Raw genomic sequence first — 16789 nt, forward strand, 5'->3', positions numbered from 1 at the left:
TGGTCGTCATGGCATGGATCCTAGCCATTTTCCGCTATGTCCCTGATATTTGGTCGAGTTATAAAACTCCCGATTTTAAACATACCTACAACTTGGGGGCCTGTTGTATTTCCTAATGTTTATAGTCCTAAAGTCGATTTTCTGAACATCATTTTCCTAATATTTAATTGTACTAATGTTCGATCATCCTAAATATTGATTATCCTACCGTAATACTTGTCCTAATATTCTTTAGTTCTAATATTAATGTCCCTAAAGTTTGAAATTCCGAATTTTTCATTCCCTATATGATCTATTTGACATATTTTGGTTAGTTGTGACCATCGAGGCCCGAAGGGCCGAGAGGCGGCGGTGAAGATTTGTTTCGTAACGACAGCAGTCACGGGTGCGAGCGAAGCGAGCACGGAAATTCGCGGCACCCCGACACTGTAGATATAGGTTACGAAGGCTGTATGGCAGGGGGCGAGCAAAGCGAGCCCCCTGCCATATAGCCGAGTGGGTTAGGTTACTTGTGACCATCGAGGCCCGAAGGGCCGAGAGGCGGCGGTGAAGGTTCTCTATTGTATTCCCTAAAATTTCTTATCCTACTTTTTATTTTCCTTCACATTTTATTTAGGACTATACATTTTAGGAATATAAACGATTGTAACTATGGACATTAGGGCTTACCATCATTAGGATGAAAAAAAATAGGGCAATGAACACTAGGAGTTAACAAAATTGGACTAGGATCATTAGGACATTCCATACTTAGGACTAAAATGTGAAGGAAAATAAAAAGTAGGATAAGAAATTTTAGGGAATACAATAGAGAACCCTACAACTTCAACCCTCATGATTCTGGAAGCTTTATGGACACGATTTTCAGTTTTATTAAAAGGAAGATTTAAGTATGTTTTTGATATTCTTTTTACTTAAGTAATTAACTCGTTCAGCTTGTTTAGCAAGTGGCAACGAGCAGAGAAGTAGGTAGTCCTACTTCAATTAGGCGATTCTCACACTACCCCGCATGATGCAGCGTAGCGCGTGGATGCGTGTTCTTCCGTTGCTTGTGAGTATCTCCGTTTGTATAGAAAACACGCACGGTCTAACACACAGATAATGCATCCACCCGCGTTCATGCGGATGCGAGGCAGTGTGAGAATTGCCTTGATCAATTTTATTGTTAAAAATTATATAATAATTTATTGTACCTACCTCCTGTTAGAAGAAATCAATGGATCGGCTTAATCTCGACATTTCGGCTACATTACTATGCTAATGAAAGTCACAACACTGGCTTCTATACTTTGACAGATCTAATTCGTACCGCGCATTGAAGATATTGTAAAACATTATTTATTTTGCAAATGTACGTAATCACTAATGGTGGAACAAGTGAATGAATTTGTGTATTTGGGTACTATGTTTACAAGGGATGGTAAATGTGATGAAGATATAGAAAGGAGAGTGAGATTGGGTAATTCAGTGAATGGGGCAATGCACACAGTTGTTAGTAGCCAATGTATCTCGCAAGATGCGAGGACGGCTGTTCACAATGCAGTGCTTGTCCCTACGCTGAAGTACGGTAGTGAATGTTGGGTATGGCAGAAGAAGCATGAAAGTAGGATCAATGCCGTAGAAATGAGGTCTTTGCGTAGCATCTGTAGTGTGAAGTTGAGTGATAGAGTGAGAAACAGTGTGATAAGACAGAGATGTGGTGTAAAAGACGATATAGTGACTAAGATTGAGAAGGGTATGTTAGGTTGGTTTGGACACGTAGAGCGGATGAAGGATAATAGAATTGCAAAAGCGGTATATAAAGCGAAAGTTGATGGTAGGGCTGGCAGAGGAAGACCGAGAAGGACTTACGATGACCAAATTGGAGATGTCCTTAGAAAAGGTTTAATACTATCTACTCTGAACCGGCGTGCGTGTATGAAGCGATTGATGAATGTGGAGGAAGCAAGAGAAGTGTGTCAGGATCGAAGCAAATGGAATTCTGTAGTCTCTGCTTACCCCGGTGGGAAATAGGCGTGAGTTTATGTATGTATGTATGTGCTAATGAGAAACTTTTCCAGGCTACGTTCCCCATAAAAAAACTATATAGATGGCACTGTACAGATTTAACGTGATAGTTACCTATTTACATAAATAATATAATAATGAAATGTCAGAGGCATATATAAAAGTAATACGTAGTTGCTTGATATTGGGATCAGATATCTATAGAATTATGATGCAAGAAGCAATATAGGTAATATTGCTTTATAATTTTGATCAGAATAATAATGGGTGGAAGATGTGTTGTGCCTGGGTGTAATAACAAGGGTCATCATTTATAGCCTAAAACATAGATAAAATATTGTCTTTTATTCATGAAATTAGAAGCTGAAACGAAGGCAAATTTGTACAGTGCCATCTTTATTTCTTTAAGGAATGTCGCGTGGAAAGTCCTTCATTGCTTTAAACGAGACGGTCTGCCTAAAACTACTTACAAAATGTAACGAAAAACGATGAGTTGTGGTGTAAAGAAAAATCTGTCGATAGGTTTACGATTTTTTTTTGAAGTGACTTACTATAGATTTGCCGCAGATGGCATTAACTACTTGGCCGGAAAAATGGGGAGCGCTGAAGGCTCTCACCCGGTACAACGTTTAAGACAACAGGCGTGAGGGTGCCCAGTTGGGCGCGAACCTCGACTCAGGACGTCGTCTGAGAGGAAAAATATTTGAAAGAATTAATCGACCTTAGAGGGTCGATAGCGATAAGCGCTGATTGAGGGAAATCGTCGACCACGCCGGCGGGGTCGGTGTCGGGGTCTTGAAGTGTTTGGTGTCGCAAGATGATTGGCCGCCTCTATGGCTAGAGTAATCGGGTCGTCGGGATCGTATATTACGTCCTTCGGACGCACAAATGAAAGCACTCGTATAAAGTATCTGTTAGAAGTGCGGACGGGTCTCATACAGTTACAGTCATGGTCCTTTAAGGTTTACTTTGAATAGAATAAAATAAATAAATAAGCCAGGCGCATACTTCGTCGAAACAGCTTTCCAAATTATGAAAGTGGATACTTTCTATGAACAATGGCCAGGTATGCATTAATTTGGTGCACTCCAGCCCTCTTGTTATTATTCTATTGTCTTATTTCCTAGAACAATCCATTTCCTAATAAAACATTCTCCGATTTCTGTGTTGAAAAGTTCAGGTACAATTTCCATAAAAACGGGAAACTCGTTTTGGCATTCATTACTTGGCTGGATAAAATATCATTAATTTATTTGAAATATAAAGTTCTCCATACATAAAGGCGTTACCGTGAGCTGAGCGGGTTGGGGAGCTGATTGTTTTAAGAAAAGTCAACGCGTGCATATACCTCCAAATTCGAACTTACCGACGACCCGACGCGATTACTCTAGCCATAGAGGTGGCCAATCAGCTCGCAACACCAAACACTTCAGGACCCCGATACCGACCCACTAGGGTCGATTAATTCTTTCAAATATTTTTCGTCTCAGACGACGCCCTGAGCCGAGGTTCGCGCCCAACTAGGCACCCTCAGGCCTGTTGTCTTAAATGTTGTACCGGGTGAGAGCCTTCAGCGCTCTCCATTTGTCCGGCCAAAAGTTAATACCATCTGCGGAAAATCTACAATAAGTTACGTCAAAAAAAAAGCTGACATATAAAATTATGTGATTAACAACGATATTTTTGTACGCAGTGCCGGAACGCCCCCGGTGTTTCTGTGTGCTTCAAATTTTTACTACTTCCCCAATAAATAACAATTCATAATTTCCGCTTGTCCGAACAGACACTCATGTCAATCAACAAAGCGGAAATTGAACGAGAATTTATAAAAACCTAATTTCCACTCCATGTTTAATTTACATCACAATCATCATTCAAATTGGAATGGAAGCGAATAAATAAAATAGAACATATTCAGCTGCTTATTTTCTCTACCCTGTCGTGAAAATAGACATTGTGATTGTATTTTCCAACGCACGATGGATGATTATACAGGATGTTAGTGACATCATAACGAATACTAAGGGGGATGATTCAGACCATGATTCTGAGTTAATATCAAGTGGAATTTTCCGTCGCAAAATTCGTGATATTTTTTTAGTATTTTTTAATTTTTTTCAATTCTATACTTTTGCGATGGAAAATTCCACTTGATATTAACTCAGAATCATGAGCTGAATCGTCACTCTCAGTAATCGTTACTATGTCACTTACACCCCATACAAGTACATACAGATAGCCAAACAAGTAGGTGTGGGTGTTAGTAACACCGTAACAAATACTGAGGGGGATGATTCACACCATGATTCTGAGTTGATATCAAGTGGAATTTCCTATCGGAAAACTCATGATTTTTTTTGTGTTTTCTGAATTTATTTTCAGTTCCATACTATTGCGACGGAAAATTCCACTTGGTATCAACACAGAATCATGGTCTGAATCATCCCTCAAAGATTTCGTTACGATGTCACTAACAGCCTGTATATTATTATAAACTATGACCTAGGGTAAAGCAGCAGTTGTATTTGTGGGAGACACGGCTTCCGTGCCTCACTTAGCAGGGTCCACAGAATACCAGCGTCGTGGCTCGCGCCGCGGCTTATGCTGAGTGAGGCCCTTTTATGAAGGACACCACCACCATCGTTGACCAGTCCATACACTCAATTATTTGTATTTCTCGTGTATGTTGTTTTTATTATGTGTTTTGTTTGATTGTAAGTTGTGTGTTACTCCGTGTTTTAAATTATATATTTGTTTTGTATTTGTTACTGTGGTGTCCCTTTATAATAAACGTTTCTTTCTTTCTTTCTTTCTTTCTTTCTTAAAGCAACAATATTGTTATTTGACATTTGTCGACATTGCGCATTTACATCTGTATTATGTATTTATATACTATTCTAAATAATTTATATTCTTTCCTTTTGTCCACAGTTCACTTTTTCTACGTCGCAGCCTCGAAGTTATTTATACTGAAAATCGTTTATGGATTCATATTTTATGCTCTGGCTACGAAAGCATGGCATTTTGTTTTATGGTTCATCCATTACCTGAAAGAGAAGAAACACCATCATGAATACGTTGACCATGAAGATTTTGATTACGGGCACTTTGACCATGGGCACTATGGTCACGGGCACTATGGTAACTGGCACTTTGACCATGCACAGTTTGATCAAAATGGGCCGTATTATGATCACGATCCTTACTCGCATCACAAGTCAGGGTATAGAGCCTCAAATTATGATTCTTATAAAAGTAGTTCATTTGGAAAACCTGTATACGACGCTGATGGTTCTTATTCTGTGAAATCATATAAGTATTAATAAGTCGTACAAAACAATATTGGTAGACAAAATGTAGAAGTATATGATAAAGAAGTGCCATAATTTCAAGGTAAAAATAACTTTATTTAATGTAAGTTATTAATAAATTATTCTTTGATGCATGAGATTTTATTTAATTTAGACTGGTTTTAGATTTTGACCAATAAACGCGGCGAATACTATCTACGTGGATAAACGTCGTACGGGTATTGGTCGGAGACTCGAAGCTCTCGATACGAGAACATCTTGTAGGTACATTTGTTATTGATGAATACACTTGTATGAAAATCGACCGTATCTGTTCTATGGATGACCTTCCCCAATCCTGTTGGTCGAACCGTCGTTTATCAACTATAGTGGATTGTGATACACAGGACCGCTAAAGATCTGTGACATGGTTCATCTAACGACTACATATTTGATATTATGAATATTATCATACATGTCATCCAAACCGTATCCAGTGACGGCGACTCCTAAATATCTATCCCAGGTCGTTGTTGTGGTGGGCTCTGATGTAGCTAGCGAAACCGAACTTCGACTTGTAGGTCCGGTCACACGGCACTCAATAAAGCTGGCTTGACGAATTGAGTGTGTAGTTATAGGAAGGTTTCAGTCAAGTCTTTCGTATTTGGTGCTTTGCGAATTATATAATAAGACAATGATCTGGAAATAGTACCAAATGTTATCTATAAATACATTCCTATTTGTATAGATATCCACATCACATTTAACAAACTAAATTATCGAAACTTAATCGCACACACTGAGTACATTTTGTCAGATATCAAGCTAAATATAGAAAGGACTAGTGTAATTTATTCAATATTCGTGGTTACCAATGGATTTCATTCAAACCTTGTCTTTAGATGAGCTGCGAAATGAAATGGGTTTCTTGGAATATCATTCCATTCATCACTTCGAGTATTGAATAGCTATTGAATGATAGACTGGATATAGAAACTTGTTAGATCACATAATAGACACAGAACCCACCCTTGAGGTGCCTTTTGGAGTGAGTAGAACAAAAAGGTCACTGGAATAAAACTCAACTTGTACTACGAGTTATTATTGTTTTTCTATGCTTCTACTTATAGAACGGACACACCCCGCCCTGCACCAATTCGTATAGAGCTAGATTTTATTTACCTCACCCCCTTGCTGGGCCTCGCTTTAATCTAAATCACATCCCGGTCACTTCATACAAAAAATCTTGTTTCACATAAACACACATTGACATTTTCGTCGACACGCGCATCTGTGTTTGTGACGTCTGACGCCATACGATTGAAGACTAACCGAGGTGGGGTTAGGTAAACCTAGCTCACCCGCTGGTGGGGAGCGGAGAGTTGCCGTTCTATACGTAGTATAGATTCTTTATGCTATGTCTAAATGGCAGTAATCCGCTAAGGAGTGAAGGAGCGCGCGCATATCTCCTGTCTCGCTCTTACGCGGTTAGAACGAGATTTTAACGAGACCTCTTTTGCGTTAAGAACAGCGCTAACTTTATTATAACTTATTAAAGTATACTTACTTGTTGTTATAGATATTGGAAGCATTTCAAAGTAAGGAATGTTCTGCTTCCGCTATCGTTTACTTCTTGTAATAAAGTGCAATCTCTCTAGAATTGAGTTGTAAAATAAATTGCAAACAAGCGATCATCTTTGTTGGTCCGGACTTGGGTTGGAAATATCATTGTATAACTAAGTTCTATTGAAATGTTGGCTGCGCAACCAACAACAGCAGACTGCATGGTAGCGAAAAACTGCAAAAATAAGTATCTATTACACTTTTAAAATTATAATAATGTTTTAAGTACAGTCATGAGCAATATAATGTACCCACTTTAGGACTCTGTCGCACTAACATATTTGACATTTAGTGAGACTTACAGTTCAATTTGTCAAAAAAGTTAATGTGACATGGTACCAAAGTGTATACATATTAATGCTCGTGACCGTACACAATAAGATTAGGATAAGAAAATGAGGTTGACAGGTATAACTTAAAATAAAAAGGTGGGTTCAGGAATCGGGGCCAAAGTCAATAAAATGATTTATAAAAAGTTTTTTTTTTAATCTCTTAATTTACACTTCATAAAAAAATAAAATAAAAGTGTAGCACTTAGTTTTTCAGGCCAGTTATGTAATTACAATTAACTTTGGTGACTTTTCTACGGACCCCTCAGTTCCGCGAAACAGTTTGGGAATCGCTAGCTTACATCATAAAATTGGGTATATAAGGTATTTATGAAGGTATTTTTTTATATTTTTAAATGAAACGTTATGCTATTATACTGAAGTAAATAAGTTGAATATTTTTGCTTTTCATGCTGTTGTTAACATTTTACAATTTTTAAAAAATATTTTCTGAAGCAGGCTGTCTGAATGACGTTTATACATTTACCCTTGCTTGATTTGTATTAAAATTTTAATAAGTATTGTCATTTTCTTAGGTTAATGTGTCCAACCAAATTGTGGAGGAACAGTGGTGTGAAAGCAAAGCCTTTTCTGCTTCACCTTGTCCAGCTAGGCTTCCTCATGTCTTGACAGACAAATCGAGGCGCCACTCTGGTCTCATGAGCGCGAGTCTTCCAACTGCTTGTCTATGCCAAAACTTTCCATATCTCGCTTACACGAGTCTACACAATATATTGATGTTACGGTCACGAGCATTAATATGTATACACTTTGGTACCATGTCACATTAACTTTTTTGACAAATTGAACTGTAAGTCTCACTAAATGTCAAATAATATGTTAGTGCGACAGAGTCCTAAAGTGGGTATATTATATTGCTCATGACTGTACACACGCATCTGTGTGTGTGACGTCTGACACTATACGATTGAAGACTAATACTATGTTCGATTGGTGAGGTAAAGGCTCAGAGCTGGTGGGGAGCGGAGAATTGCCGTTCTATAAGTACGTACTACTATTCCTTATTCCCGTCATATTAGTGCATTTCCCAGTATTCCTAGATCCGCCTCTGGCTGACTATTCCCGGGATACGCTGAGAGGGATATGGAAGAATTTGTTGCGAAACACAATGTATTTTTATGTTCCAACAGTCATTTTAAATGCCCCATGGTTTGAACGAAAATAAAGGCAATGTGTTAGCGTGGTACTTTTGTATGGGGATATTTTGGAATGTATTTGAGAAGAGAAAAAGTACATTTAATTATTTTTGCTTAGAGGAGTAAGAGCAGCACGCGGATAGTGTGTCTCGCTCACACCAGGTATTACCGGCAAACGGTAACAGTGAGATTTTTGTATGGAGTGTTGTACAAATCCAACAAAACAAAAGACCGTCGCAGACGTACACACGCACACACACACACACACACACACACACACAAACAAAACGTACATATTAAACCTCAAATTCAAAGCAAACCAAACCATTGTTTAATATTTTCTTTTTCGCGTCCAGTATTCGTTCTGATCGCGGAACCATAACGCAAACAATGACATAATAAAGAAAAAAAAACTGGTTAACTCCGAGTTAGACTCAGCAACAGAGGGTTCCGCACCATTACCATTGAGTCGAAAATATTTATAAAATTCCTATGGTGCTGATTTTCAGCCGCTGCTGGCTGGGGAATCGAAAAAGACCATGATGGGCCCTAAAGTCTAAGCATGTGAGTGCCTTTTAGAAAATTCACATTCGAATGCGATTTTTATTAACAAAACCTTGCAATGGACAAACTAGTATAAATCCAAGTCAAAATTTGTGGTCTAAACTTTTACCCGGATTGAAATTAATTGAAATAAATCTAGGTTTTGTTGAAGAAAATCATATCAGAATTAGATTTTTCAAAAAGGCGGTTAACTACGTTGTTTTTCACTACAAGGTGACACTTCGCTGTTTTTTTTTTTGACGTGACTTGTATTGTATTGTATTGTAGATTTTATGGAAATGGCATTGACTGCTTGGTAGGACAACGAAGGCGCTGAGGGCTATCACCCGGTAACTTCGCTATGCTTGATCTGACTCATATGTTTTTACAATAAAATACCAGTCATTTTTTTGATTTGTCAGAAAATAAATTTAAAGCTCATGTGAAGCTTGCTTTATCTAAAAAACCGACGAAAAAGCGACTCATAATTATGTTTTTACAATAAAATACCAGACATTTTTTTGATTTGTCAGAAAATAAATTTAAAGCTCATGTGAAGCTTGCTTTATCTAAAAAACCGACGAAAAAGCGACTCATATGTTTTTACAATAAAATACCAGACATTTTTTTGATTTGACAGAGAATAAATTTAAAGCTCATGTGAAGCTTGCTTTATCTAAAAAACCGACGAAAAAGCGACTCATATATGTTTTTACAATAAAATACCAGTCATTTTTTTGATTTGTCAGAAAATAAATTTAAAGCTCATGTGAAGCTTACTTTATCTAAAAAAGCGTATTATAAGATTAATGATTACCTAAATGATAAAAATACCTGGTATTAAATATGTTTCTCTAGTTATTATATAATTAGTAATGTATTTATTGATTTAAAAGATGTGTTGCTTTTGCAGTTTCCTGTCATTTCTTCTCCTCAGCCATAACATTAGAAATAAATTGATAAATTTAGAAATAAATTGACCTGCAACAATTTTTTCTATGATAATTACGTTGAATAAATGTGTCTGATTATGATAAGAAAACCTAGTATGCTCAATCCCATGGAATTCCGCCATTGCTACCAGTTTGATGACGTAAGTGTTACCACTGTGTTACCATTACATTGATATCTCCAACATTTCAAGGATGTAAATTTTATTATTGAAAATTAAGTAAATTGCTAACTAATGTAAGTATTTAATTATTGTTACTTGTCACATATATAAAAAAAAATCATTAAAACTGTAAGTAAATCTTTTACCAAAAGATCAACATTGCCTTGCAAAGTAAGTTAAAACATTGGTCGTGGGCCGGTGGTAATATTTTTTTACGCGGGGTGGGATGACGTCAGCTGGGCTGACCTTGAAATGTCAGCTGTCACTTTTGAGCATACCTGGTTTTCTTATACCATGAGTAATATGGTATGAACTCCTGAAAAATAATTTATGTACCTACTTAAGGAACACAATAAACGTAATTCCTACTAAGCATAACATATTGTAGGTTTTTAAAACAGTAATAGATTATAATTAATAGCCTATTGTTTTGTTTGTTGCACGAATAACATAAGAATGTTGGAAATCTGCTGCTAAGCGTGATAAGTTTTTTTGACGTGAGTTTATTGTACGATTAATTTATTAGTTAATTAATTTATCGTGTGGATTGTGAGGTGGAGTACCAACCCCATCAATCCTGGTGTCAGGGTTACTATTGAGCCGCTAAAGGCCCCTGATATGGCTCATGTAACGACTACTTACTTACATCAGTAACTAGCAACCGGGACCAACGGCTTAACGTGCCTTCAGAAGCACGAATCATCTTTCGGACAATCAGGTGACCAGCCTGTAATGTCCTAACCAAACTAGGGATCACAAAGTATTTTTTGTGATATGTCCCTACCGGGAATCGAACCCAGGACCTCAGGATCGTGAGCCCAACGCTCAACCACTGGACCATGGACGTCACCAATTCAATTCTTAACTAAAAAGTAAGTTTTCCAGAGATTTTAAAGTCGGTTTAATTTTATAAATTACTTTCTTTATTTGTTTGATAGATAGCCTCGTTATGACTTATGGCATAGAATAAGGAATAACACTCCGTATTCGGTAGCTGCGGCTACCGAATACATCCCGGTTAGGGACGGTACTGAAAAGTATCGGCGTCCCGACGACCCAATTACTCTAACCATAGAGGCAGACAATCAGCTCGGGACACCAAATACTCCAGGACCCCGGAAGATTTCGCTCAATCAGCGCGCGATTAATTCTTTCAAATATTTTTCCTCCCAGACGACGCCCTGAGCCGAGGTTCGCGCCCAACTGGGCACCCTCACGCCTGTTGTCTTAAACGTTGTACCGGGTGAGAGCCTTCAGCGCTCCCCATTTGTCCGGCCAAGTAGTTAATACCATCTGCGGCAAATTTACAATAAGTAACGTCGAAAAAAAAAAAACAAAAGAAAAACGGTGCTTGTATGAAGTGACCGGGGTGTGCTTGTGGTTACAGGATGTGATTCGAAATCAACACTTACGTCATATCCTGGCTGAAACACTGGGGACGGAACAGAGCTATCATAATCATCCAATCCAATGCAGTTTGTGTTTTATATTTGTAGCTATATTATGTATACCTCTTTTATTTATCACTACATATTTAAAAACAAAGTCGCTTTTTTTGTCCCTATATCCTTTTCATCACTAGCCCATTAACGTCCCTATGGATGGATAGGGAGATCGGGCCTTAAACCACCACGCGGGCCCAGTGCGGATTGGTGGTTATTAACGACTGCTAATGCAGCCGGGACCAACGGCTTAACGTGCCTCCCGAAGCACGGAGCAGCTCGAGATGACCTTTTTTTTTGTGGTCACCCATCCTATGACCGGCCTTTGTGAAAGTTGCTTAACTTCAACAATCGCAGACCGAGCGCGTTTACCGCTGCGCCACCGAGCTCCTCCTATATCCCTATGTACGCTTAAATCTTTAAAACTACGCAACGGATTTTGATGCTGTTCTTTTTTAAATAGATAAAGTGATTCAAGAGGAAGTTTGATAATGTATAATAACAAATATTGGAGAAACACTGTTATTTTTGAGGTTTTTATGTGATGTCGTAAATAATTTCATTTTTTCCTCAGCATTGCACCCGAGCGAAGCCGGGGCGGGTCGCTAGTTATATATCCTTGATAGCCCTGTTCGGAGAACGCCCCACTATGGATCGAAAAATGGCTTTCATAGACATAGGGATTTAAAATTTTAAGTGGCGGTTTTTTTGCTGGATATAGCTTCTGTTACCTATTACTATATAGGAAAATGATACCCGAGTTGATTCTGTGCAAAAGCGGATGAATTATAATTTTTTTACGAAAAATTTGTATGGAGCTACTATGAAAAATCCGATTATCTCGAAAACGGCAAAAAAAACCGTAATATCCTGACAGATGGTTATCGTACTAATTATTTATGATTTTTTGACATAACTCATATAACGGTGTGATATGCCGTTTTTTTTTAAAAAATCGTCAAAATAAAAAATATTTATTTTTTGTTTAGAAACGGTTTCTTTCAAGTAAGACAGGTATTTAACAACATTATAAGACATAATGGCATCACGCCAGTATTCCTGATGGAGTAGGCAGCGGTTAAGTATACCCAAGTAAGTATAAAAATGGCTTTCATAGACATAGGGATTTCAAATTTTAAGTGGCGGTTTTTTTTTGCTGGATATAGCTTCTATTACCTATTACTATATAGGAAAATGATACCCGAGTTGATTCTGTGCAAAAGCGGATGAAGCTTGGGTATACTTAACCTCTGCCTACTCCATCAGGAATACAGGCGTGATGCCATTATGTCTTATAATATTGTTAAATACCTGTGTTACTTGAAAGAAACCGTTTTTAATCAAAAAAATTAATATTTTTTATGTTGACGATTTAAAAAAAAAATGGCATCTCAAATCGTTTTATGAGTTATGTCAAAAAATCATAAATAATTAGTACGATAACTAGCTGTCAGGATATTACGGTTTCTTTTGCCGTTTTCGAGATAATCGGATTTTTCATAGTAGCTCCATACAAATTTTTCGTAAAAAAATTATAATTCATTCGTTTTTGCACAGAATCAACTCGAGTATCATTTTCCTATATAGTAATAGGTAATAGAAGCTATATCCAGCAACAAAAACCGCCACTTAAAATTTGAAATCCCCATGTCTATGAAAGCCATTTTTATACTTACTTGGGTATACTTAACCCCTGCCTACTCCATCAGGAATACAGGCGTGATGCCATTATGTCTTATAATGTTGTTAAATACCTGTGTTACTTGAAAGAAACCGTTTCGAAACAAAAAATAAATATTTTTTATTTTGACGATTTTTAAAAAAAAACGGCATCTCAAACCGTTATATGAGTTATGTCAAAAAATCATAAATAATTAGTACAATAACCATCTGTCAGGATATTACGGTTTTGTTTGCCGTTTTCGAGATAATCGGATTTTTCATAGTAGCTCCATACAAATTTTTCATAAAAAAATTATAATTCATCCGCTTTTGCACAGAATCAACTCGGGTATCATTTTCCTATATAGTAATAGGCAATAGAAGCTATATCCAGCAAAAAAACCACCACTTAAAATTTTAAATCCTTATGTCTATGAAAGCCATTTTTCGATCCATAGTGCGCCCGGGTGAAAGCCCTCAGCGCTCCCCATTTGCCTAGTATAGGTGTACCAGAATCTGATGGCAAATGGGGAAATAAAATTTCTATAGTAAGCAACACTCGGGTAATTGGATGAAAACGTCTTGATACTTTTTATTTTTTACCTATTGACGGACAATATGGACATTATATAAAGTACTTATTGTATGCAATACAGTATTGCTTTCGTTCTATTTTTTGCCCTGTCGTGTCCAGTATTGTCCGCCCGGTCGTCTTGTGAACGCTAACGCCTGAATGTGAGTTTGTCTGTTTATCCACTCATCACGTCAAAACTAAGCAACGGATCGACTTGAGATTTTGTATGGAGATAAATGGAATGGAACATACGCTATTTTTTATCCCGGGAAAATAATTGCGGGATTTCTGAAAAACCTCTAGATTCCAACAGTTGCTTGAAGCGATAGATGTCGCTAGCGAAGCTGCGGGCAAAATCTAGCTAGAGTAGGTAGGTATATATAAAAAAAAACAAAATATTTATGAAAAGATCACTTATATTATGCTATTTCCAAATCAAAACTCTCCTGGTTATTTGTTTTCTTTCCACCTCTCTTCTTTTTACCGGGTGCACTAAATACACTTCCATTCGGTCTACCTTCAGCAATTATTCGTCGTATGGTAGTGCTAGGAACTCCTATAAACAGGTCACAGGTTAGTAACTAATAATATAGGAAAAATATATTCAAGTATTAAGACTAGTTAGTCCTACTTACCGGTCAACTTTGGACGCGATTGAAAATCGAAGATTGCGGTTGATCTCCAACTGCTTCTTCACTAATTTTACAATAAACAATGTAAACAATCTTTCTTGCTTGTGATCGAAGTGGTTTTTTTCGACATTCTTATGAAATTCAGAATAGTTTCAAGGAATCTTTGGAAAATCTCAGTATTGTTGACAAAACATGTACTTCGACATGACAGGAGACAGTTTAATATTACCATAGGAAAATCAATATTTTTTTTACTTTTTTTATGCCATCAGATGCTGGTAGACCTATAGTTAATGCCATCTGTGGCATAAGTAGCGTCAAAAAAAAAAAACTTTTCGTAATGTCACGAATTCGAATCACAGCTCGGATTTGACCCGAAATAGAATAAATTCATATTTGGATCTTAGATAATTGATATCACTTGGTTTCCAGTATTTGTGTCCCGTTAGTGGCAACTAGCCCGGATATATAAGTACTATACTATTCAGGTGGAGTGGAGGCCTGGAGTCCTAAAACACAGGGTATCCTAGTTTAGGCTCCAGCCTCTACAAATATTGTATTTTTGTATGTATTTATGTATCCATGTGTTTTTGTAGAGGAAATAAAGATTTTACTTACTTTTACTATACACCCCTGACTACCCCAATGGCATATAGTCGTGAGCTTATGTTATGTTATATCTTGTAAACGTTATAGCTATCCGAGGTAACCCAGTTATGCTCTCTAGTAATCAAAACCGGTATATCAAGTCAACAAGAAATGTTAGAGCACGTTTCATCTCATTAGAATAAGCCAAGCATTTCCATATAAAAGTTACTAGCACAGTTTTCCTTCTTCGTAATATTATCTAAAGACGAAATCTTAAAAAGAAAGTTGTTGTTCAGAGCACAGAGGAAACTTTCCTTTCACACAAAACCCGTTTGTAACTTACTTAAAGCTGGATAAACGTAATGAAATCTCAAGAAAATAATCCTACACAATACAGTCACAGAAAAAATGAACTTTGTGCATACTAAGGCGGAACTTCCAAGAGAAATAAAACGAGGAAATATTACACTAAATAACATCTTTATTCGCAACAACAAATAACCTAATATAAATCACAACACAACACGGCTGCGACCAGAATAATCTCACAAAGAATGGTTGTCATATTTCCTTCCCAAGAAACCCCGGTTTAAAGCTCGCGCGTACTTTCAATCAGTCTTTTGGCACAAATGGAATTATAACATTATTCACTCAGACTCGATCAGTGCGTAGTCCAATCCATTTCCATCCACCCCCTTTGTCACTTCATTGTCTTTGACTGTCTTCGATGACTCCTTCAGTTCCTTCTTCCTGATCTTGCCGACGTGAGTGGTCGCCTCGACGAGTTCTAGCTGCTCCAGAGGAGTAGCAGACGTCGTTGCGACGGACTCTTCTTTCTTCTCCGTTACTTCTGTTACTTTCTCCGGCTCCTTCGCCAGTTCTGGTGCTTTTGTTACTTCAGTTGGTTTCTTAGGCTTCTCAGTTTTCTTCTCAGGCTGTTCTTCTTTTTCTTTAACCGGTAATTTTACTTCTATTGGCACAACTCTTTCCGGTGGCGGTGGTGGGACTTCGTGTCTCGGAACGGACACGGTCAGTATTCCATTCTCCTTCAGCACGGCGGTAACTTCCTCCTGCTTGCTTCCAGGTGGCAGCACGAACCGCTGCACGAAGTGGTTCGCCATAAACCTATTGTCGCCATCGAGCTTATGTTTTCCCTCCACTATGATGTTCCGGTTCTTCACCTTGACTCTTAGCTCGTCAGGCTTGAACCTCTTCACGTTCATGTTGACTTCCAGCTTCTCCGTGTCCGAGACGATCTGGGGTTCATCGAATGCATCTTCGTCGAGGACCGCTGCAGCCTTCATGAGTTGACTCCATGGCCAGAGGTAGTGGTAGGCGAGAGTGTGGCTGATGTGCTTGTCGAGAGCCGCGAAGGGGTCGACATATTGTTGTTTCACTTGCTTCTCGCTGAGGCAGACGCCGGCGAGTGTGAGTAGTAGGAGCGCTTTGATCATTTTCGTTCGCTTGTGGTCGCTTTCGAAACGATATACCATGCCGGCGGTCGCTCGCTGCGGCTTATATAGTGTTGGTGAGTGGGGCGATTATTCGAGAACGTGCTCCATTCATGCTGGCGGTGCCGCGACGCAAACACTTTGAGAAAGTGTGCGTTGTGTTTGTTTTGGTTACACTGTGACTCATACCACATAACTCATGTTATGCCTTCGTAGGAAAAATACGGTAAAAATAGGTATAGTAAGTATAATTTATTTCATTATCCATATCGATACGGCTGAATTGATTTTGTAATTCGTTACAGTTATGAGCAATACAACGTGTGTATGTGACAAACATTGAATCAGTTGTTCATGAATTTTCTTCGAATTTTAAT

At 37.9% G+C, this 16789-nt stretch overlaps 1 protein-coding gene across 1 annotated transcript; it reads right to left on the reverse strand.

Moving 5' to 3' along the window:
- Positions 1-15422: 15422 nt before the first annotated feature.
- On the reverse strand, positions 15423-16463 carry LOC126378803 (heat shock protein 67B1-like). The gene has a single exon (XM_050027205.1). It carries the CDS (start codon positions 16452-16454, stop codon positions 15609-15611), a length of 846 nt encoding a protein of 281 aa, XP_049883162.1. The 5' UTR covers positions 16455-16463; the 3' UTR covers positions 15423-15608.
- Between the last annotated feature and the right edge of the window lie 326 nt (positions 16464-16789).

Source organism: Pectinophora gossypiella, chromosome 2, assembly GCF_024362695.1.
Source record: "Pectinophora gossypiella chromosome 2, ilPecGoss1.1, whole genome shotgun sequence".
NCBI lineage: Eukaryota > Metazoa > Arthropoda > Insecta > Lepidoptera > Gelechiidae > Pectinophora > Pectinophora gossypiella.